The following is a 23,891-nucleotide window of genomic DNA, read 5'->3' as shown; positions in this document are numbered from 1 at the left end:
CCTACATCAAAATCATAAAATTTATACTGTCTTCTAAAAATTTTCCTTTCACATTGAATTCTTTCATCAATCTGGAATTTATTTTTGTACTTGATGTATATGCATCCAATTCCATTTTTTCACGTAGATAAACGGCTATTATAGCATCAATTACTGAAAAACACCATCATTTACCCATTGATCTCAAGTGCCAACTGTACTGTAAATCAACTTTCCTTATATGTCTAGGGATGGTTCTGGTCTCTTTATTGTTTCATAGACTAACTCGTTTCTTCCTGTGTGGCAGAAACAGTTTGTCAAGCCCACTTCTTTCTGGGCACACTGTGCCACTACATTTCCCAGCCCTTCTTGGAATCGATAGGGCCATGTGACTGAGTTCTGTATGAGAGGTTGGCAGAAATCGTGTACGTAACTTCCACACCTGGCCCCCGAATTTCCCATGAAACCCTTCACAGTTTCTTCTCTTGTCTGTGGCCAATGCAGAGGATCCGATGGAGTAGGGGGAGTCTATATTCAATGGCAGGCATCTGGGGTTCTGAATATCTGCTCCTCCTAGCACATCACCATGTACCTTTCCCTCTTCATCTGCTGCCAACCTGCCTTGGACTTTTGTTATCATCACTTATTTAAACCAATGTAGTTAATTGAGAACTGAGTGTAATAGACCGCTAAGATTTTTTACACTCGTACATCCTTCCACTGTGCAAATGGAAAACTGTCAATAGGGCAGCATGAAGCTGACTCCGTAAGGATATAAGTTATTATTGGTGAAACAGATTCCGGAGACTGAATCCATTACTATAATACTATCTTCCTATTAATAAGAGGAAAATACGACATCTCATTCTCTCAAGAGGCCATCACACATTGTAGCTAACAGTTTATTCTCTACCGGGAGAGAGAGGGGTCAGATTACACCTTTTTTTGAAGGTACATGAGAAAATAACCAGGCCAATTGTACAAGACAGGCATGAAGGTGCCAGGACTGAAATGCACGTATTTTAAACATTTGGATTTTTTTTTTTTTTTTAAGCATAGCTCAGCTCCAGTGAATGGTGAATACTGACAGTAGTTTCCTCGTTTTTCCTACCTGAAAAGAAACCACATTAATAATTCTTCAAATTTAGGGGCAGATGTTTCTGGCATCGTTTTTACAGGCTTTTGGTGATGTGGATAAGGTCTCTGCGCTACTTTGTGCACTTGGTAGCAGCATGGTGAACTTGGCCTTGGTTTTATATAGTACTCTAGCTCTCCTCCATAACTTGCTGACTTTGGACAGGTTACTAAACCTGTGTCTGGACAGTTAGCTACAAGATAGAGATTACCGTAATCTCATTTCATAGGGCTCTTGGAGAAGTAAGTGAGATCATCGGTGTGAAGCACCTAGAACAGAGCCCAATAGTTACTGTTATTAAATGTGGGCTGAACGGTTTGAGAAATCTGAGCTAATGACCATAAATAAGGAGACAGAAAAAATAGGTGAAAAGATTAAAAACTCAACTTGATAGTAGTGGAATTAGAAAGATATGGGGCGCCTAGGTGGCTTAGTCGGTGAAGTGACCGACTTCGGCTCAGGTCTTGATCTCACGGTTCGTGGGTTTGAGCCCCACACAGGGCTCTGTGCTGTCAGCTGGGAGCCTGGAGCCTGCTTCAGATTCTGTCCCTCTCTCTCTCTCTCTCTCTCTCTGCCCCTCCCCTGCTCACACTCTATCTCTCTCTCAAAAAATAAACATTGAAAAGAAAGATATGTTCAAATGGAATAAACTAGTGAAAATGAAAATATACACTTATCTTACAATTTGATATAGATTGATACAGTTGATACAGTTTTGGCTTGTAAAAAGGTGGTTGCCAAAGGAACTCAAATTATTAGTGTTTTTCTATAAAAATGATTGTAATTGAAAAATCATGAAGCAAATCACTATTGATACATAAGCACATGTGATAAATATAATTGGACTATTACAATGAAGGGTACAAAGAGCCTTTGCCAAAAAGGAGTAATTGTTTGGTCATCCTCCCTTAAATATTGTCAGATATATTTTCAAGCGATTATTGTTATCAACTCATTAAAGACAACAGGATTAAAAATATATGAAGCTTTATTGTCAAAAATAGACAAACTTTAATTTCCTTGAACAGGAATATTAATTTCAGACTCTCCATAAGCCATCAACCATTTCATGAGCACAAAAGACAAGAGTCAATGACAAATGACAACTGTTAGTGGAAGGACAGGGGTTCTACATCCACACCTGAGAAGCCATGCGCAAGGAATCACAGTGACCTTTGCAGCCCTAAACAATAACAGACATGCAAACAAGGTTGACTTATCTTGGCCCAGTCCTATAAAGATCAGCTTTGCGGTATCTTTCCAAACAGGAAGAGTTTGATTTGTTAGACCGCTTGCTGATTTGAATAGTTAAGTTTTAGGTCACTTATGGGATCAGCCGCGCCTGCTTTTGAGTAACGCCAGGATGAAGACATTTGTCCCTAGGAGCCTGGCCTCAGTTATGTAAAGCAGTACTAATAATTTGGGCGGGAGACCTGAATAAACTCCTTATAGGTGACTTCGGGCAAAAATGTGAGGGTCTTGCTGAATAGAATACCACAGTGGGGAGGCTACACTCTAAGATTAAACAAGGATGGCTAGTGATCTAGCACATTGGAATAAGAAAAAAAACCAGGTCTTTCTTGTTCTCCAGGGACGGGTATCCAAGGCTGAAGAAACCTGGTTAGCTAGACCATGATTTTCATTCTCTAGTCCGTACTATAAAGCAGATATCCAAAGACAGAGCGGACTTAATAGGCTCATCTCGATAACGAAAAGTGGTAGCATGTACGTATCTCCTTTGAAGATTCAGGTTAAGGAGAGACACTTCGGTTCCCAGGAGAAGCCAGGGCCAGATAACACCGACACAGTGAGAGGCTTCGTCTGAGGTTAAGCATACGTAATAATGAAAAGAAGCTAGATTACGAAGCAAATGAGAAAGGAAGTGGATCTGGGAACTCACTTCCCGGCCCCATACGCATTCACCAGTGGAGGAGTAATCAACTAGATGCCAAAAAAATCAGTTCAACACTTTCCATTTTTCGAGTTGAAAAATAACGGTCAATACTTGAGCACGAGAAAAAGGGGGCCTGTCGCGTACCACATCTAAAACAACACCGTGGTGACTGAAATGACAATACGCGCTTTCGCCGCCTCTTGGAAACAGAAGCACAGACAGGATGCAAAGAAACGGAAGGAGCTCTGTTCTTGATGTGACACTGCCTATTCACTCCTGTGCGGGGTTAACTTTTAATTAAGTTCGCCCACTACATTCTACCCTCCAGTCTAGGCACCCTTCATATTTGAGTCGGGGCAGGAAACTGGTGTGGGCCGCTGGAAGTTTTGACAGGCTAAGCATCATTAAGTTTCTGTGACTGAAAGGATCGCTGTGGAAACATATAGAAAAAAAAGCCATATGAAAATCAAACTAGGCACAGTTGGTTTACAGTCTCTTTAGCAAGACTACCTGGAAAAAGCGAGGTCACACGGAAAACTAAAGTGGATTGCTTCTTTTATTCCATGCCATTTTGTGAAAACATGTGTTACAGGCAGAGAATGTACGCTTTCTCGGGTCCTTTCTCAAAGGCCATGAAATCAATCAGCTTTTTAGTTGGGTTGCTGTCAACGTGGAGGCATGGAAGGGAGATGACTCAGTGTGGGGTTTCTCGTTGAGAGCAGGCAGGGTGACTACAAATGACTCTCAGGGGGCAGCTGCGCAGTTTTATTATCCAATTGTAAGAAGGACCTTTAAAATGTTTCCTCCTCAGCACTCCTCAATGACTGTTGTTCCAATCAAGGAGTAAAGCTTTTTCTTAACGAGGCGGAATCCTGAACTCAGGATCAGAGTCCGCCTGAGGCCAGATGAGAAGCGACCTCGGCTGAAGAAAAAGTCCCTGAAGCTAGTCCATGAGCAGTTCTCCTGCTTAAAGACAAGTGTGAGCTCAAAAGTGGGCACCACGCTCGAATCACACACAATCTTATCCAGCTTTTTACATACGTTTTCAATTTCCAAGTTCACGTGCATAACACAGCCTCGCAGGCCACAGGGCTCAGTGGAGGAAAGCCGCAGGACATCTTGAGCGATTCTCTGGGTCAGTTTCTCAGGGACAAGGACTCTTGAGCAACCAAGTTTGGTTTGCTTTGATTTGGACAGACAGTTTTCCAGCATTTTAACCAAACTCTGGCAAGTCGTCTCCTCAAATATCACCTCATTGAGGTTGGGTTCAGGAACAACATAATCCCAGTAGTCAAAATCTGCAGAAAACGTTAAGTTCAAGGTGAAAGAAAGAAACACACCAGGATAACAACATTGGTGACTTCTAACTATCTACTATGTCTCCCTGTTGCTAGTGTTTGGGAGTCCGGAGACTTCATTTTGCTGTTAACTAGCTGGGTAACCCAGCAAGTCACTGAACGTGACTTGAGATTGGAACGTGACTGAGACTGGAAATTCATCTATGGGATAAAGGTTTTGATAAATAGGGCATAACCTTTTTTTTTTTTTTTACACTTACATGCATATACACACACAAGCTTACAGATTGTCTCAAAAATCCATATATGGTTATCTGAGAACACCAGTGATTTTTTCTTTCTTGCTCCCTCACTTGCTCTGAGGGTTTTCTAATTTTGTTTTACAGAGAACACACATTACCTCTGGAATAAAAATGGTTATAATTTTTTTTTGTTGTTTTGATGGACTGTTACTTTCTAAGATTATATGTTTGTTCTTGTAAAACACAGAAGTTTTGCTCCTGTTCCTTAGTGATGAACTTGAGATGAACTTACTGAGTTACATTAAATATTGAATTTGTGTCTTTCTTTCAAAGTCTCTACTGGAATGGTCTGCAGATCCCAATTTTAGCTTCAACCACTCTGATTAAAAATTGCTCAAAGGAAAGACCTTTGAGGTTCACGAGGATATTTATAACTGGCTGGGTAGTTTTCGTAGCCAAGCAAAACAAAACAGTCCTAGGAAAATAAAATTAGATTTGCTCAAAGGAAAAGAGATACTCTGCATTTGGTCACCTACTACCTTCCAAATTAATCCTACCACTTGGCAGGTTGCCACACCACACACACACACACACACACACACACACACACACACAGAGTCAAGTGAGCATGGCTCCTCTCCCTAGGCATACTTCACCTTCATTGACTCCTGCCTTTTCCTCTCTCCACATCATGCATTCAGTTAGATCATTTTTTTTCATAACTAAATGAAACAAATACGCTCCTAATTAGAAGGCTCCGTATTTTACCTATATTGAAGACAGAGAATTTTAGAGCTTTGGCCTATAAAATTAGGTCATCAACCACTTTGCCTTCTAAATGCGGAAGACCCAAAGATCTTAGGCAATTTGTCTATGCCACACAGTTCCTTAGTGCCAGAGCAGTAGGTTAACCTAGAAACTGCTGCTTAAAACTGCAAATGAAAATGTGTCCTGCACCACCGCTGTTTTAAAATTTCCTTTCGGCATTAAAAACAGAAGACTGGGTGTATGTACAAATAGAATACTACTCGGCAATCAAAAGGAACGCATACTGATCTAAGCCACAACATTAAAGGATCTCCACATCACTAGGCTGCCGGGAAGGAATCAGTTGTAAAAGTGTATATTACATGATTCCATTTGCATGAAACTGTAGAGGCGAAACTAATTTATGGAGACAAAAAGCAGATCATTGTTTCCCTGGGGACAAGGGAGGGCGAGAGTGGAGAACTGATGGCAAATGGGTACATGAGAATTTGAGGGGAGGGGTGATGGCAGGGGTTCTAAGGGTGAACATATTTGTTAAAACACAAAACTGTACACTTAAAATTCGCCGTAACTTCACAACCCCATAAGGAATCTAGATAACTTTTAATCCCAAACAGCCTGTTGGCCGCAAACTAGACCATGCAGCCTTCGGTTATTTTATTTTTTTGCTCCTTTTGTTTCTCACTACCATGAACAGAAGGTGCTAGAAAGTTTGGGAAGGAGTCTTTTCAGATGGATTTTGTAGTGCTCCGACATCAAGGAAAGGGGCGCCACCGCCCGCCCGCCCATCTCGTCTATCCAGGGGCTTCGACTCTGGAGTAGAGAGAGGCGGGCAGCTGGGAAACTCACCGTTCAGCAGGCTCCCCGGGTGGAAGCCATGGTCCAGCAACTCTGAAATGCTGCCCGGGTTCTTACTGCTCAAACTGCCAGTTGCAACCATGGTCAACGGCTCCGTTTCCCTCGCGGGGCGGAACGGCCTTTCCGGGGCGCTGGAAAAAGAAGGCAACAAGGGCAGATTTGCAAAAGGAGGCAAGACGTGCAGAGGCTTCTAAAATGCCCTGCGTCCCCGAAGCAAACTAGCCGAGCCAGTCATTTTCCAAAGGGGAGGAACCGGCCTCCGCAACTCCAGTTTACAAAGTCCCGGGAGTGGAGAGGCCGGCTACAGCCGCAACCTAAAACGAATTCAAAGTTAGCAAAACTTGGAGCCAACCTGCCCCGCGGGGCTCACCCCTGCGCCCGGAACTGTAGAGCCCTCCGGCCCTGCTCCCTCCCCCAAGGCCTCAGCCTCGCTCACCTGCCTGGGGTTCCCTGGGGCTGGCGCGCTCGCCGGCTGAGCTGCGGGGTAAACGGAGGCAGGCACTCTCCTCCTCTCTCGGAGGCTCAGGGACCTGCAGACCCGAGCAGCGATCGGCCCCAAGCCCACGTAGCACCCGCTCCGACGAGCAACATAGCCCCTAGGGCCGCGAGCACTTTATAGGCCCAGCCTTCTCACCCAGGCGCGGCCCGCCCACCTGCACCACCCCTCTGCGGCCCTGCGCCCCGCCCTTCCCGGGGTCGGTTCGCAATTCAACCCTGACTCTTGCAGCAGCCCAAGGGGAGCCGCTAGGAAGTTGAGGATAAGCTCGCAGCAGGGTAGACACCTGCTGTTTCCTGAGTGGGCCGCAGGTCACCCAGTCCGCAATTCCCGGTGCACGACTCTCCAAAAACTGACCACTCCCCTTCCACCACTAACTCGGATTCTTTGGCGCGACCCCACCCCCAGCGCGCGCGCACTCTCGGGCTGCCTGTGCACTGTTCAGATTCTGTCCCGGGCGGCTGGAGGCTTTCCGTCCTTTCCGTCCATTGCCGTGGCTCGAGGCTTTGCTGTGTCATACTGAACACTTTGCTTATGTCTGCTTGGATGTTCAGCGAGCGTCATTTATGCACTTAGCTTAGGCCTCCAACCAAGTCAACTGTACTCGGTGAAGGTCCCAGGTTTCTACATCCTCCCCTTCGGGCCGCGGTCAGATCTAGTTTGCCTCTTCCGCTTCGGAGGCTCTCCAGCATTTTCGGAAGGGCTTCATCTTCCACTGAGCTCCCGGCACCCTTCCTGCGGTTTCATCCATGACTAATGCGTTTTCTCTGCGAGAAGGGTGAACCTGGGACTCTTCTAATTAGACCTGGCTCCAGAGCGCCGGGAGCTTGAATGAAGGGGAGTTTGCCAACAGAACTAAAAGCAAAACCATTAGTGGGACGTTAGCGGCTTCTTCCACCCTCCTGATCGCCAGGAGCGATTGTCATTCCCCGAGGCAGACATATCTGGCGAGCCCTGTTAGGGGGAGAAACCCGGTCTCGGGCAGCCTTGAAGGGGCTTGGGCGATGGAGATAACGGAGTTTTAGAACCTGCTAGGTAGGAATAATCCGTGTGTGGCTTGCTGCTCATTTCCCGAACCGAGCGCACCGAGAGAGATACAGGAGTCGCGCAGAGTCAACCTGCTCGCACAACCCATGAGCAGGAGGCCAAACATCGTTTTCTTTCAAAGTCACTAAGCCACCCTTTCCCTGCCTTGATGTGCAGCAGGAGGTGATCTGTTCCGAGTGGTCACTCCCCAAGAGGGTGGTGGGTCAGGAGAGGCGAGGGAGGGGATGCCTAGAGGGAAGACTTTCTACCAGTAGGAGGTTCTAGTGTTGGCTCCAGGTCTGGGATTATGTGTACGAGGATCTGTAGGTTAGGGCCTTGAAAAGCAGATTCAGCTGTCCAGGCTAAAAACTCTCAGTAAGAAAAACAACAACAGAAGGGGTAAGGAGGGTGTGATAAACAGATCAGTGGGAGGACACTGGGAGGCAGAGCAGCAGAAATTAAAGCCAGCTTGACAGTCCATTTTTAACTCGACTCCCGGCAGCTGCACTGCCTGAAGGTCAGGCCAGACAAGGAAGGAGATGCTGATAGGCTGGTCTTTGAAAGCAGATTTCCACATCTATTTCAATAACAGAAAAGCGGGAAACAAACAAACCCATTAAGCCCATTAAAAAGCAGTTTCAGTGGCTAGTATGTTCAGGACCAATAGATGGGTTCCTGCTCGGGTCCCCCGCCCCCCCGCAGGTGCCCAGCAATCTGCGGGGTGGAGGAGAGGACAAAAGGCAGAACCTCCTTTCCTTATCTCGGTGGCAATATTAATGAAGCTGCCTCCAAGGAGAGTTATTCGGATTAATATAATGAGTGGTCTGAACCTACACCAATGAAATAAAGAAATCACCCATTTCATTTCCCTTAGGGTATTTAGGCAAAACTCATAAATTAGGTACTCCCAAAGGCCAGAAAGATTATTGGGCTTTCTAGAACATCACGGTTACTCTTGGCTCACCCCACTAACTGATATTTTGCAAAGCCATTCGGGATTTTACTGCAAAAAATAATTTACCTATGTACAAAAGACTGAATGATATTCTTTCTGGCTGAATGGGCCTAGCTTTTGGGAATTACAGGGCATAAGGAATGACTGATGTGGGATACATACTTGGGAGAATTAGTGGAGATTGTCCCTTTTCATTGACTTAAAGGGTAAAACATTAATTCTGTCACCAGTTTGCATCTTTGTAGGGTTATATAAAAGACTTGATTTTTAAAAATGAGTCATAGAACGGAATTTGGAAAAACTAAGGGCCATTATAGTCTTGTCAAGAGATGACACACTTAGTCTATTAATTTTTAAGTTTTGTGGATATAGTTAATGCTAACTGAAGGTTCATCACATGGGTGTACCTCAGGTGTATGAGGTAGTGATGAAGTACATTTCATTGCTATTTTGTTATAGCCTCTCTAAACTGTAAAAATAGTTTATGAGGGTGCTTACTGGAAATAATAGTTGAATATGAAGATAAATCTAATTGGTTAAATAATTTGATTGCCTTTCGTAAACCAGTGTAATATAACAAACTACCAAAATCATAAGTAAGGCTTTCGAAAAAAAATTTTTTTTTAACATTTATTTATTTTTGAGACAGAGAGAGACAGAGTATGAACGGGGGAGGGTCAGAGAGAGGGAGACACAGAATCTGAAGCAGGCTCCAGGCTCCAAGCTGTCAGCACAGAGCCCGACGCGGGGCTCAAACTCATGGACCGCGAGCTCATGACCTGAGCTGAAGTCGGCCGCTTAACCGACTGAGTCACCCAGGCGCCCCTCAAAAATTTCTTTTTTAAGTTTGCTTATTTATTTCTTGCTGAGAGAGAGCACAAGCTGGGGAGAGGCAGAGAGAGAGAGAGAGAGAGAGAGAGAGAGAGAGAGAGAGAGAGAGAATCTGAAGCTGACTCCAGTACAGAGCTGGATGTACAGCTGAGCTGTCAGTACAGAGCCCGATGTGGGGCCTGAACCCAGACCATGAGATAATGACCTGAGCTGAAGTCAGGTGCTTAACCGACTGAGCCACCCAGGTGCCCCCCATAAGTAAGGCCTTTAACTTAAGCATGATTTTTTATTACTATGATCTACTCATCTACCTTCTTACAAAAAACAAAAATAGTGGTCACATGTGGCAACAGTATATTCATCTGATGTACGTACAAATATTGAAGTTCCATGCCCCTCTCCTGTCTAAATATAGTATTCATAATATTATTGCTTACATGAAATATAAATTCAGATAATCAGATATACTGCAAAAGAAAAACAAATATGGTGCCTTAATATAGTATTCTAGGGAATACTGGTGTCTTGTGCATTCATGATGTGGAGTGTTGAATATTTATTACATGTTTTACCGGCCATTTTTTTCTCTTTATCCAGTATGAGCCATTTTTCTTGAGCTCTTATTAAGATATTTACATCCAATACACTGTTTATATCATTTCATAAACTATGACATCAGAGGAAAAATGACTGGGTTTCTTAAACTGTACGATGGCTTCAGGGAGGATTTATAGGACATAGAAGTCCCTTAGCAAGCTCTTAAGACTTTGTTGTGAGATTAAAAGAGAAACCCCTTATCATCAATGCTAAATATTATCTCATTTTTATGAAGAAATCTGAGATCTTTAAGTGCACACTATCTCTGGCTTTCCTTGGTTATGCTAAAATTGTGAATCTAGTACTCATAAGAAGTTTTAGAACAGGGTCTGGTATATAGCAAGTGCTTAATGAGTGATAGCTATTATTATTGCAATTATTGTTCTGAAATTGTAGTTCTCTGTTTAATGCAGCAAGCACTAATGGGGCTAAATGGGATTGGAGAAGTATTGTTAAAACAGAACAAAATTTATTGTCTTTCCTGTTTGCAGGAAATATGGAAAATACTTGCCACTGATTGGGAAAGACTTTAAAATTTTTTTTTTTATTCATTTTTGAGAGACACAGAGAGACAGAGCATGAGCTGGGGAGGGACAGAGAGAGCGGAAGACACAGAATCCGAAGCCCGCTGCAGGCTCTGAGCTGTCAGTACAGAGCCTGAAGCCGGGCTCAAACTCACAAACCATGAGATCATGACCTGAGCTGAAGTCAGATGCTTAACCGACTGAGCCACCCAGGAACCCCGGGAAAGACTTTTTTAAAATTATGGTACATGCATAACTATATGGGGGAGCAGGAAGGAGATCTCTCAATGATATGTAAGAAAACAATACAGGTACAAAGTTGTCTTGGTGCAAAATACAGAGTTATTATGTACTAACTTTCTTATCTAGGAAATGGTTTTCTGGAAAAAAAAATAGGGATTTGAAATCATTGATTTTCAAGTTTTCAAGATACGTATGATCCTCTGTTAACATTGTGGATGAGATATTTCATTGTCTTTGAGGGTGCTCCAGCCAATAAAATTTCAGTTTAATGATGAAATATACAATGAGATAGTCTATAGAATAACAAGAGATTTTCCATTAAGTAAGGTAATGTGAAGACTTATTTAGTATAAGACAAAAAAAAGCCCAATAGAAAATAATACATAATATCTGCTGCTAAAAGCCGAGAGAATCTTCCAGTAGCAGAAGGCATTGCCTTTCTAAATTCAAGCAGAGAAATGGTTACCATAGTGACTTATCTCTTAAAATAGTTGTATGATTTTTTTCCTTTTCATAAACAATGTTATGTATTATCTCTCTTTAAATAAAAAAAGCTGATACGTTTAAATACACACAGTCCCTGCTTTTCCTTAACCACACAAAGATTTGTAATCCAGGAGCCCATGTAAGAGAATGTCAGGTAGGGACATGGAGAAGGTCCTTGACACTTTTCTAGGAATACCCCTTAAAACCTTTTCAAGTTCCAGATCTGGGAATACCACCATCGCATACCATTCCTCTGGAATTCTATGTGCACAACGATAAGAAAGGAAAATACAGCTATGTTTTTGTGCAGATGCTGGTCCTTCATTGGTCCCCCTCCCCGAACAGCCAAGTGTCTTAGTCTGGTGGCCAAGCTTTGCACAGCTTTTGTCATTCACATTTGTGTCCCAGAAAAGTTACACATTGCTTCATGACATAAACCTGTGGGGTTGCTCAAGAATTAAATCCAAGAATGCCCACATGTGGACTAGATAGAGAAATATGCAGAGTAGTCTTTAGAATGGGTCTGACCGCCATTCTGCAGATATAAAGAACATTGGTGTTAAAAAGCTTGACAGGCAGAGATTCTGTTTTTTTATCTTCATGGTGTAGTGGTTAGACATATGGACCGTGGGGCCTGACTGCCTACCTTCATATCCCAACAATGACACTAATTAGTGTATAAACTTTGATAAGATACTTAACATTTCTGTGTCTCCATTTCTACCTTTAAAATGGGAATGACAACTTTACTATATGCAGGGTCATCAGAGGAGATTAAATTAGTATATGTGTTCAAGGGTGTTTTTAAAAGTGTATCTTTTGTACATATTCATTCATTGGCCAATTCACATTCAGTAGGTTTTTATTGAGTGTTAATTTTCTGTTAGGCACTGAGAATACAACAGAGTCCCTGTTCCCCAGAGAGATTATAGTTTAGAAAGGAATGTAGGCAAATCAATATGAGGTCACAATTATTGTGATGACTTAGGGGGCGCTACAGGCAGCTATGGTGGCATAATGGTATAAGCACTATCGTATTTTGAAGAAAGGTTTATGGCCTTGCCTCTCAGTGTGTTTCATGGACCAGTAGCATGAACATCTTTCAGGAGCTTGTAAGAAATGCAGAACATAAGTCAGTGCTTAACCCAACTGAAACAGAATTGGCGTTTTGAAAAGATCCCTAGGTGATTCATATTGTATGCAATTAAAATTTGAGAAGCATGCATTAAAAAAGGGAGAAAACCAGTAAGAGCATCTAAGCATTTGTAAAAGTTATTCTAGGCCAATTCATTTAAAAAAATGTACTGAGTTCCTACTTTATGCAAAGCATGGCCTTGACGAAAGGTGGATTTCTAGCTGGGCAAGTGTTTGCTGATTGTCCATAGCTGCAGTCAGACATAATGGCCCTAAGGAATCTACTCAGTCCTGTGTGGTTTTTAGCCCTTGGGCCTGGCTCAAAAAATCATGCACAGCTATGTGAAAACAGTCCGATTTTCCAAGTAGACGGTATTACCTAAAAATAAAATCCTGTTTAATAAACTTGAGACACTATCAAACTGTAAATTGTTTCAACCTTGTTGAAATGGAAGCCAATTATGTAACATATGGAATGGGCTTACTTTGTGAAATGTATTTAAAATGATCACTCTGTGGAATGTTGTGTTTGGAAACAACAAATTTGGAAGGAAGGGCATAATACAGAAAGATACATGTCTTATTACTTCCGAATTTACTGGAGAGGGTAAATATAGTTATGCAAGTATTCATCTCTTCTGCTCTGATTATATCATAAAATATACTGTAAAACATTGACTTGGCTTTTTGAAATATTGTGCGGGCAATTGAGAACTATTTTTATGGATGATATATATATTATGGTGGAGGCTGTAAATCATAAATTGCTGAAGCAGTCTTTCGGGAGATGTCAGTAGGGCTGTAAGCACGCTGAAGTGCATTCAGTTGTGTGATAGTATTGATGCATCATATCTAAGCTGAGAAATAAGTGGTACTTAAAAATTAATGTATAGTGATGCATAACTACCTTTGCAATGAGTCTAGATGTCCATATATTAAACACAAAAAGAGTACCCGCCTCTGTGTGCGTAGCAGAGCAGGAACCTTAATGATTCGACTTTAGGCTCCTACGCAACCAGCTTCAGATTCTGGCTTTGACAAGTAGACATTGTGCAGTTCACTGAAATCCTTTGAATTTCAGCTTCCTCACTTAGAATATGGAAGGTTCAATGGAACAATGAATGTGAAGTGTCTGGCAACATGAGTCCTACACGTGAAGAGCTCAGTTGAACATGGCCGTCCTAAAAACACACAGCTTGTGAGTTTGCTCATGCGAATGCACATTCTACTGCATATTATAAGCATTCATCAAGTTCCATGTTGGGTTCTTTAGGGTGGTAGTAGGTGTTATATTGCTCACAATGAATAATAAGGGTTGTACTAGCTAGAGAATTAGGAGGCTTGGCTCCACATACAGCTTTTATACTGGCTTGATCTCTGGCTTTAGACTGGAGTTATCTACTACGGATTTAAGAGCAGTAGAGCGTAGGCCCTAACTTTTTGTCAGTGTCTGGGAGATAGCAAGACACTAGAGAGGAAGTGCACAGGGTTCCCACACTTGAGAACGATTTCTGCTGTGCCCTGAGGATCATGTAGAGCAGAAGGAAACAACCCAGATCTGATGCTATACTGAGGGCATGAGTGATGAACATCTTCGTTTTAACCTGTGGGTGACCAAGGACTAGAGGGTGACCAACGACTAGAGATGACTGTCTCATCTCTACCCCTACTCCCAAAGTCTCAACCTTGCATAGGATTTCAAATCCTTGACATGAGCATTGGGTCTATGGAGTAGGAGTAGTAGTAGCTATTTCTTGGTGGAATAAAGGAGAAATATTAGATATGAAGTGAAACTAGCAAACAGCAAAGTAGTAGTTGTGCTTTATTGCACAACCAGTATCTTAACTTACACTGATATTGTTTCCATCTATCTAGCAACAATGGCTATAGTTCTAATTCTAAAAAATATACTGATTTTTTTCTTTTTGTTCAATTTACACATCTTGAAGCAGTTTTCTTGGAAGCCCTACTTTTAGCATTTATATCCAACTTAAGAGTCCCATATCTAGTGCATTTTTTAGCTTCACTATTATTGAAATATTGCTGCCTACCAAGAAATCTATATATGAAGTACTTCTAAAAAAGTATTTTTAATGTGTTCTGTTTTTAAACAGCTACTATGAAAGCTCTATATATCAGGAGTATTTTTGTATTTTCTAAATCAGGGAGCTGTTTATAGACTGACATAATAAAGGTGTAGCCCTGTTAGGCAATTACGTAAGCGGAATCCAACAAATTTAACTATAAAAATTAGTTTTAGGGCTGCCTGGGTGGCTCAGTCAGTTAAGCATCTGACTTCAGCTCAGGTCATGATCTCAGGGTTTGAGTTCGAGCCCCGTGTCGAGGAGGCTCAGAGCCTAGAGCCTGCTTTGGATTCTGTGTCTCCCTCTCTCTCTGCCCCTCCCCTGTCCACTCTCTCTCACTCTCTCTCTCTTTCTCAAAAATAAATAAACATTTAAAAAACTGAAAAAAAAATTAGTTTTAAAATAGTGATCCTTACACCTTTATCTTACTCTTAAGTAATCTAAAGGGAAATGTTACTGAAGCAAGTCCAGAAAACTTAAAATGAAATAAAATGATAAAGTTAATAAAGTAGAATTGACTTTGAGTTTACAAATAGCCAATTAAAAAAATTACAAAGTAAGGGGCGCCTGGGTGGCTCAGTCGGTTAAGCACCAGACTTCTGCTCAGGTCATGATCTCATGGTTTGTGAATTTGAGCCCCGCATCCGGCTCTGCGCTGACAGCTCAGAGCCTGTAGCCTATTTCAGATTCTCCCTCTCTCTCTGCCCCTCCCTACTCATGCTCTCAATCTCTCTCTCTCTCAAAAATGAATAACCATCAAAAAAATTACAAAGTGAAAAATAAAATTCCTACTGTTGACTCTCACTCATTCCATTCTTTGCCCCCCACCCACAAGAAGTAACCACTTTATTAGTTTTTAAGTATTTTTCTAGAATTTCTTTATGAAGCTGAAAGCACATACTAACATATACTTCCATTTTCTTTCTCTTTTTTTTACCCTAAAGGGAAATATTATATTTATGTTCTGCACATTGCCTTTTTGCACTGACAACATGGCTTAGAGATTTTTCCATATGAATACATTTCTCTCTCTGTCTCTCTCTTTGCTGTTACGTATTGTTCTGCTTTCATTTAACCAGTACCTCACAGAGGGACGTTTTGATTATTTACAAATTTTTGCAATTACATGCGGTGCTGTAATTGGTCAAGGTGTGGTCAAGTTTACCTATAAGATAAATTGTCAGAAGAGGGACTCATGAAACAAAGGATAAATGTGCAAAATACAGTTTGAAAGATCTTCATAAAATATCCCCATAGAGATTGTACAGTTTGGGGCACCCATCAGTAAAGTATAAGAACTCCTGTTTTCTACTAGTCTCTCCAACATGTATTCGCTTATTCATCAATACTTAAACATATACTATGCCTTTTTATATGGTTTTAACCTACTCTAGAATCCCATTGTTTAGGAGTTATAATTTCTCTTACTCTAGGCAAGAAAGATATTATTATCCTAATTTTAAAAAGGAAGAAGCCATAAATGGAAAGTACTAATGATAATTCTCAGGAAAAACTAGAGATATATGCTTCCTGATTGCTGATTTTTGAGGGATAGCACTGGGGCTGTAGCTACAATGACCATTATGACTTCACTGAAGGGCCATCTCAGGAAAAAAAATATATATATACATATATTAAAATATATACATACATATATTTTAATTTCATCACTATTTATACTACATTGTCAATCAGATTTGTTTTGTTATATGGGGCCATTGCTATGTTTATTGAAGCCAAAAACCCTTATGTTTCTTGGGTATTAAAGAGAGAATATCCATCAGAGCAGAGAACAATATCCTTTAATATAAAACTTACAAGTTGCCTATAACTTGATTTCAATGTTCAGATAGTTAAATAGCATTTCTGTCTTTTCACTGCAAAATCATGACTCTGTTATAGCTCTCAGCAGAATATTCAGTTAGATGCCAGGCAAATACATCATACTATTGAGTACAGATGAGAGCATGGATTCAAATGCAATTTTAGGGAAGTTCTTGGTCTGCTCTGTTCAATTCCAGAGCCCCTACACATGTGTGACGAGTGTCAAAATGTGACTAGTCCAAAGTGAGATTGTATAAAATACACACCAGATTTCAAAGATTTAATTGAATTTAAAGACTAAAATGTCTCATTAGTAACTACTATATTAGTTACATGTTGAAATGGTAAGATTTTTATACATTGGGTTAAATAATACATATTAGTAAAATTAATTATATCTGCTTCTTTTTATGATTTTTTTTTAACATGGCTCCTAGAAAATTTAAAAGGTTCTACGTGGCTTGCAGTATGGCTCACCTTAAGAAATATAGGACAACACGATTCCTTTTTAAAAACTTTTTAAAAATTATTTATTTATTTTTTTACATCCAAGTTAGCATATAGTGATGCTAATCAACAATGCTAATCAATGCTAATCAATAATGATTTCAGGAATAGAATCCAGTGATTCATCCCCTACGTATAACACCCAGTGCTCATCCCAACAAGTGTCCTCCTTAATGCCCCTTGCCCATTTAGCCCCTCCCTCCACCCACAACCCCTCCAGCAACGCTCAGTTTGTTCTCTGTATTTAAGAGTCTCTTATGTTTTGTTTCCCTCCCTGTTTTTATATTATTTTTGCTTCCCTTCCCTTATGTTCATCTGTTTTGTGTCTTAAATTCAACATATGAGTGAAGTCATATGATACTTGTCTTTCTCTGACTGGCTTCGCTCAGCATAATACACTCTAGTTCCATTCACGTTGTTGCAAATGGCAAAATTTCATTCTTTTTGATTGCTGAGGAATACTCCATTGTATATATATAGCACATCTTTATCCATTCATCCGTCAAGAGACATTTGGGCTCTTTCCATACTTCGGCTATTGTTGAGAGTGCAGGACAACATGATTCTTGATCTCTGTCACTTCATCTTAAAAAAGGAAAAATAATAGATCTTTTGCATATGTATGAGGATTTGAAAGTTCTTAAAAGTGTACACAGTAAGTAGTAACTATCAATTTTGGGGTCAGGTTTATTGAAGTATACTCTAAATATATTAATATCTAGTCTTTTCAGTGTAGAGGTCTACAAATTTTGAATGATTCCTACAGTCATGTAACTACCACCACCACAATCTATATATACAGCAGTTCAACCACCACAAAATATTACATTGTGTGTATTTGTAATCAACCTCTTGCCTCAGCCCCAGCTCTTGGCAATCAATGATCTCTTCCAGAGTGTTATACAAATTGGATCACACTATATAGACTTTGAGTCTCATTTCTTTAACTTAGCAAAATGCACTTAAGATTTATCTCAAGTTGTTGGGGGCATTCTTTCCTTTTTACTTCTGAGTACTATTCCATTGTACAGATGTAAGGTTTGTTTATTTACTTGCTAGTTGAAGGATATTTGGATTGTGTCCAGTTTTTGATGATTATTAATAAACCTAGTATACATATTTGCTCACATATTTGTGTATGAACCTATATTACCATTTCTCTTAGATAAATGCCTAACAGTGGACTTGGTGAATCATATGATAAGTGTATGTTTAATTTTACAGGAAATGGCCAAACTGTTTCCTCCCAAAATGGTTTCATTCTGCATTCTCACTATCAATATATGAGTGTTTCAGACGTGCCATATCCTTGTTAGAACTTGGTACTGTCATCCTCATCCACTTTTTTTTCAATTTTGCCCTTCTAATAGGAATGTAATGATATCCCATTGTGGTTTTGATTTTTATTTCCCCAATGACCCATGATGTTCAACATCTTTCTGTGAGCTTCTTTACTACTTGTATCTCTTCTTTGGTGAAATGTATATAGAAACCTTTGCCTATGTATTTTTATTGGATTATTTGAGGCTTGAGTGTTCTTTATAAGTTCTGGATACAAGTTATGTATCACATATGTGTTTTGCCAATATTTTTTCCCCTGCTGTGATTTTGTTCTTATTCTTTTTTTTTTTTTTTTAATTTTTTTTTTCAACGTTTATTTATTTTTGGGACAGAGAGAGACAGAGCATGAACGGGGGAGGGGCAGAGAGAGAGGGAGACACAGAATCGGAAACAGGCTCCAGGCTCCGAGCCATCAGCCCAGAGCCTGATGCGGGGCTCGAACTCACAGACCGCGAGATCGTGACCTGGCTGAAGTCGGACGCTTAACCGACTGCGCCACCCAGGCGCCCCTGTTCTTATTCTTTTAACAGTGTCTTTTGAAGAAAAAATTTTAATTATGATATTGTCCAATTTATCAATATTTTTATGGGCCACATTTTTGGTGTCATACCTAAGAAATTTCTGCCTAAACCAAGATCACAAAGGTTTTTCTCATGTTTTTTCTAGAAGTTTTATAGTTTTATGTGCTCATATATGATCTATTTTGAGCTCCTTTTTGTATATGGTATAAGGTGTGGGTTGAAGCTTTTTTTTTCATACAGATTGGAAAATCATACTTTCTCCATTGAAATGCCTTTGCATCTTTATGGAAAATCAATTGGCCATACACAAACCACTCTACTTCTGGTATTTATTGTATTCTACGAATCTATATATGTACCTTTCATCAGTTTCACAAGCCTTAAAATCAGGTTGTGTGAATCTTCTAAATTTGTTCTCTTGCTAAATTATTTTGGGTTTCTAGTTCCTTTGCATTTTCATATGGATTTGCAATCTGCTTATTTATTTTGAAAGAAAATGTCTTGAGATTTTATTGGAAATGCATCAAATTTGGAGAAATTTGTATCACAACTTTCTTGAGTTTTCCAACAATAAACATGACTCTTTCATTCAGGTCTTCTTTGATTTCTTTCAATAGGGATTTATAGTTTTCAACACCCGGAAACTGGGTACATTTTTTTTTTTTTTTTACTGTTTATTCATTTTTTGATAGAGACAGACAGTGAGTTGGGGAGGGGCAGAGAGAGGGAGACAGAGTCCGAAGCAAGCTCCAGGCTCTGAACTAACAGCACAGAGCCCAATGTGGGCTCGATCTCACGGACCACGGGATCATGACCTGAGCTGAAGTCAGGTGCTTAACCGACTGAGCCATCCAGGAGCCCCAGAAATTGCATAAATTTTGTTAGACTTATAGCTAAGTATTTCACTCTTTCAATGCTATTTCAAAACTTCAGTTTCCAAGTGTTCATTGCTAACATACAGAAATGCAACAGAACTACAGAAATACTATATAGAAATACAGAAATATAATTTATCAAAAAATATACTAACCAGTTCCCTTCACTCTTGCTAAACTCACTTATTAGTTTGACTAGATTTTAATAAATTCTTTGAGATTTTCTCCACAGTTTGTAAATATAAAGACAGGTTTATTTCATTCATTCCAATCTGTGTGTCTTTTTTTTTTTTCCCAATCTGTATGTCGTTATATTATTATTTTTTTTTCCTTTATTGCACTGACAAGATTCTCAAGTGATGCTGAATGTGAGTGTGCCTTGGCAGGATGCGAAAGCATTCAGCCTGGCAGGGAGAAAGCATTCAACCTTTCATCATTAACTGTGAGGTTAGCTGTAGGTATTTTAGAGATGCTCTCTATCACACCGAACAAATTCTTTACTGTTCCCTGTTTGCTAAAAGGATGTTAAATCTGGTCAAATATTTATTTCAACATCTTTTGAGATGGTGACACAGTTTTCTGCTTTATTGTGTTGACGTGGTGAATTACATCTTTTATTATAGAATGTTGAATGAGGCTTACATTTTCTTATGATGTATTACTGTTTTTATATCGTTGGATTGAGTTTGCTAATATTTTGCTGAGAGCTTTTGCTTCTATTTTATGAGGGACACTCTCTGGTGTTTTCTTTCCTTCTTGTAATAGTTTTGTCTGATTTGGGTATCAGGGTAACGGCCTTGTTAAATGATTAATGTAGTGCTTGTATTTTCTGGAAGAGTTTGTGTACAATTGATGTTAAATCTATTTTACTTTCATTTTAGATATTACACTCTTGGAGGATACTTTCCTAACACCCTAATCTAAATTAGATTCCTTCTGTTACTAACACTCTTAGTGTCTTTATTGTCTTTATAGATTTTATCAAATTTATAATTATGCATTTCTTTGAGGTTTATTTCTTTAATGTCTGCATTCTGTTCCAAGAGGCATTCCCATTCCCAGATAGTCTGCTCTGTTTACCATTATATGTCCACGCTTAGCACCGTGTCTACCACCTAATAGGTATTTAATAAATAATTGGCTGAATAGACAGATGAATCCTTAGGACTTGATGAATGTCCTTATTCATCATTCATCATTCTAATTATGAGCATTAGACCTATAATTGCTTGCTCTGTATTCATGTAAACTTCCTACAATGAACAGGAAAACACTTCAGACACAATCTTAATGGGTATTTAAAAACATAATATTGTAACAGAAGTAGATAATTGCCAACATAATGATTTATAACATGGAGTTAGAATTTCCATAAATTAACTTGATCATGATAAAAACGCTTTTGTGTTTTCTAACGTGAACTGACAAACTAAAATTTTGTGAACTGTTAGAACTCGTAGTTAGTCTCAGCATAAGAAAAAGAGAATTTAGTAGAATTTATATTTCAGTTATTTAGCTTTTAAAGATTAAGTATATAATACATTTAGGTAAAGAACTCAAAGTCATATATGTTTTATAATACTTTAGATACTGGCTAATTTTCTTTTCTTTTCTTTTTCTTTTTTTTTTTTTTAAGTAAGACCAACTGGATATATTTTGGTGAAACAAACAGCAAGGTGGTCAGATCAGGAGGCCACAGGGCACACAGTCCACTTTCTGGGGCACAGAAGCAGCCTTACCTGTTGAGGCTTACAAAGAGAAATGTTCAGAGAGGCATTTACAATTCTAGTGGCTTCCATTTTACTTTTTATGTTTTAACAATGTTTATTTTATTTTTTTATTTTTATTTTTTTTAACGTTTATTTATTTTTGAGACAGAGAGAGACAGAGCACGAACGGGGGAGGGTCAGGGAGAGAGGGAGACACAGAATCCGAAGCACGCTCCAGGCTCTGAGTGGTCAGCACAGAGCCCGATGGGGGGCTCGAACTCACGGACTGTGAGATCATGACCTGAGCCAAAGTCGGGCGTTCAACCAACTGAGCCACCCAGGCGCCCCTGTTTATTTTTATTTTTAGAGAGAGAGAGAGAGAGAGAGAGAGAGAGACAGAGGGAGTGTGAGTGGGGGAGGGGCAGAGAGAGAGGGAGAGAGAGAATCCCAAATAAGCTCTGTGCTGTCAGCACAGAACCCAATGTGGGGCTCGATCCCAGAACCATGAGATCATGACCCGAGCCGAAATCAAGAGTTGAAGGTTTAACTGTGCCACCCAGGCGCCCCTCCAGTGGCCTCCATTTTAAATAAACTTTCACCTTGTTCCCAGTGCCACAACGGCTCTAATTCTCTCTCTGCCGGCAGCAGCAGTGGTTTAGGAGTATAGAAGAGTAGTGAAGCGTATGGTTAGCTAATTAGACATGTTATAAAAGAATCCACAAACGTGTTCAAAAATGAAATCTGAATTCAAGCAGAAGTGATTTTTCCCTGGCTAGTCAACTTTCATTTAGTAATTCTTTCTTTCCACAGATCTATTTTGAGCGTCTAATATGTACCAAGTGTTTGGTAGGGGTGGGAATAAAGTGGAGAATGGCATGAGGTAGAAGTTGTCTTCATGGAGCTTACGGTTCAGTGGGACAACACAGGCAGTATACAGGAAACAACAGGAGGTAATGTTAAGTCCTTTAACGAGAGATGCTAATACAAATGAGAGGAGTATTGACCTCGTCAGGGAAGGGGGTATGCTAGGAAGATATCTTGTTTACGTTGACATTTGAAAGATACCTAGGGACTGGGTATATGAAACAAGGTGAGGAGTAGAATGAGCATTTTGCGCAGCAGAATTAGTACTGTTAATAACAACCAGTACTTACTGGGCACTTCCTAAGTTGTTCCATAGTAACAGTTTCACCTGGTTTTTACAAAACCTTATGAACTGGGTGTTGTCGCTTCCAATTTAGGAAGAAGGATGAGGATTCTGGGATATGGACAGTTTAGGAACTTGCCTCAGGTAACACAGGTAGTAGGTGGGAGAGCCAGGATTGGAAGAGATTTACTCTGTGTATGACTATTTGCAGAAAAGAAGTTCAGAGTAACTGGAGTGTGTAAGGCCAATAGAGGGAGGTTGTGGGTGGGGGAAGTGAGAGAAGGAGCCGTGCCAAGGAATGACAGAGGAAAAGGTGAAGGTAAGGATAAGGTTCTGAGGGGTTTTGCAAACCATGTAAAGGAACAAACTGAATGTCACGAAAATGTAGACATTTTCTCCCACAATTTAAATTCCTACCTCGAAGTATTTTTTGAGCTCTTTTATCTTACTTGGTGTAGTGGAGAATACTGTCCTGACTCAGCTGATGTGGCTTAAATATGATAAAGACTACATACTAGTGGAAACTTGTTTTGCTTGAGGAGAGTTTTTCTACCCCAGAGTAACATAATGAAAGAAAGCTTTCTTACGTGAATTTACAGCTTCCTGACAAACTGTGTTCATTGTCCATGGTTTTGGCTCCTGAAATAGATTTATTTTACTTTTGTCTTTGGGTCAGAATAATTCATTAAAGATTGTTCACGTGTATGCTGCCAGACACAATGGAGTGTCCTATTCTATTGTAAGGGTGCATCACAAATAATTTGTTACCAAATACGGATCGTCACATTTTGTGAATGTTTTAATTTTTTAATTTTTTTTTAATTTTTTTTATTTTTAAAAAAAAAATTTTTTTCAACTTTTTAAAATTTATTTTTGGGACAGAGAGAGACAGAGCATGAACGGGGGAGGGGCAGAGAGAGAGGGAGACACAGAATCGGAAGCAGGCTCCAGGCTCTGAGCCATCAGCCCAGAGCCCGATGCGGGGCTAGAACTCACGGACCGCAAGATCGTGACCTGGCTGAAGTCGGACGCTCAACCGACTGCACCACCCAGGCGCCCCTTAATTTTTTTTAAAAAATAAATTAACTCAGATGAAAACATTTTTTAGTGCAAAACTGTGGCATTCCAGTTCTTTATGAGTGGGAGAGGAAGAAGAGTTGTTTTTAGCACGTGTTTTAGCATGTGTGTTTACATTTTGGGCATGTAAGTGACACTGTTGAATATGTCAAGGTGGGTAATCAATTGGCATGAAGTGTGGTGGTCTTAGGAAGCCTTCATTTAACTCAGGCATGAGTAGGTTGCTACAGCTGGTTATGTTCTTAACCCTAGCTAGTCATCTTACATCAAAAGAAGCCCAGGAAATAGAATTGCTCACTGCCAATTCATGACCACTCTATTTTCTCCTACAGAAAATAGA

General features: G+C 40.1%; 1 protein-coding gene across 1 annotated transcript; it reads right to left on the bottom strand.

The window, feature by feature from the left end:
• Positions 1 to 2,084: 2,084 nt before the first annotated feature.
• On the bottom strand, positions 2,085 to 7,826 carry DDIT4L (DNA damage inducible transcript 4 like). Its single transcript, XM_043571720.1, has 3 exons — positions 6,611 to 7,826; positions 6,166 to 6,305; positions 2,085 to 4,306 (listed from the first exon to the last, which is right to left on the bottom strand). The coding sequence occupies exons 2-3, from the start codon at positions 6,254 to 6,256 to the stop codon at positions 3,816 to 3,818; spliced, it is 582 nt and encodes a 193-aa protein (XP_043427655.1). The 5' UTR covers positions 6,257 to 6,305; positions 6,611 to 7,826; the 3' UTR covers positions 2,085 to 3,815.
• Positions 7,827 to 23,891: the final 16,065 nt, after the last annotated feature.

This window comes from Prionailurus bengalensis, chromosome B1 (genome assembly GCF_016509475.1).
Source record: "Prionailurus bengalensis isolate Pbe53 chromosome B1, Fcat_Pben_1.1_paternal_pri, whole genome shotgun sequence".
Taxonomy (NCBI): Eukaryota; Metazoa; Chordata; class Mammalia; order Carnivora; family Felidae; genus Prionailurus; species Prionailurus bengalensis.
This window is presented reverse-complemented; position numbering and strand designations above follow the sequence as displayed.

Coding starts and splice junctions, on each gene's coding strand:
- DDIT4L (XM_043571720.1), bottom strand. CDS start 6,256: ATGGTTGCAACTGGCAGTTTGAGCAGTAAGAACCCGGGCAGCATTTCA. Junction 4,307..6,165: donor CCCGGGGAGCCTGCTGAACG/GTGAGTTTCCCA, acceptor CGTTTTCTGCAG/ATTTTGACTACTGGGATTAT.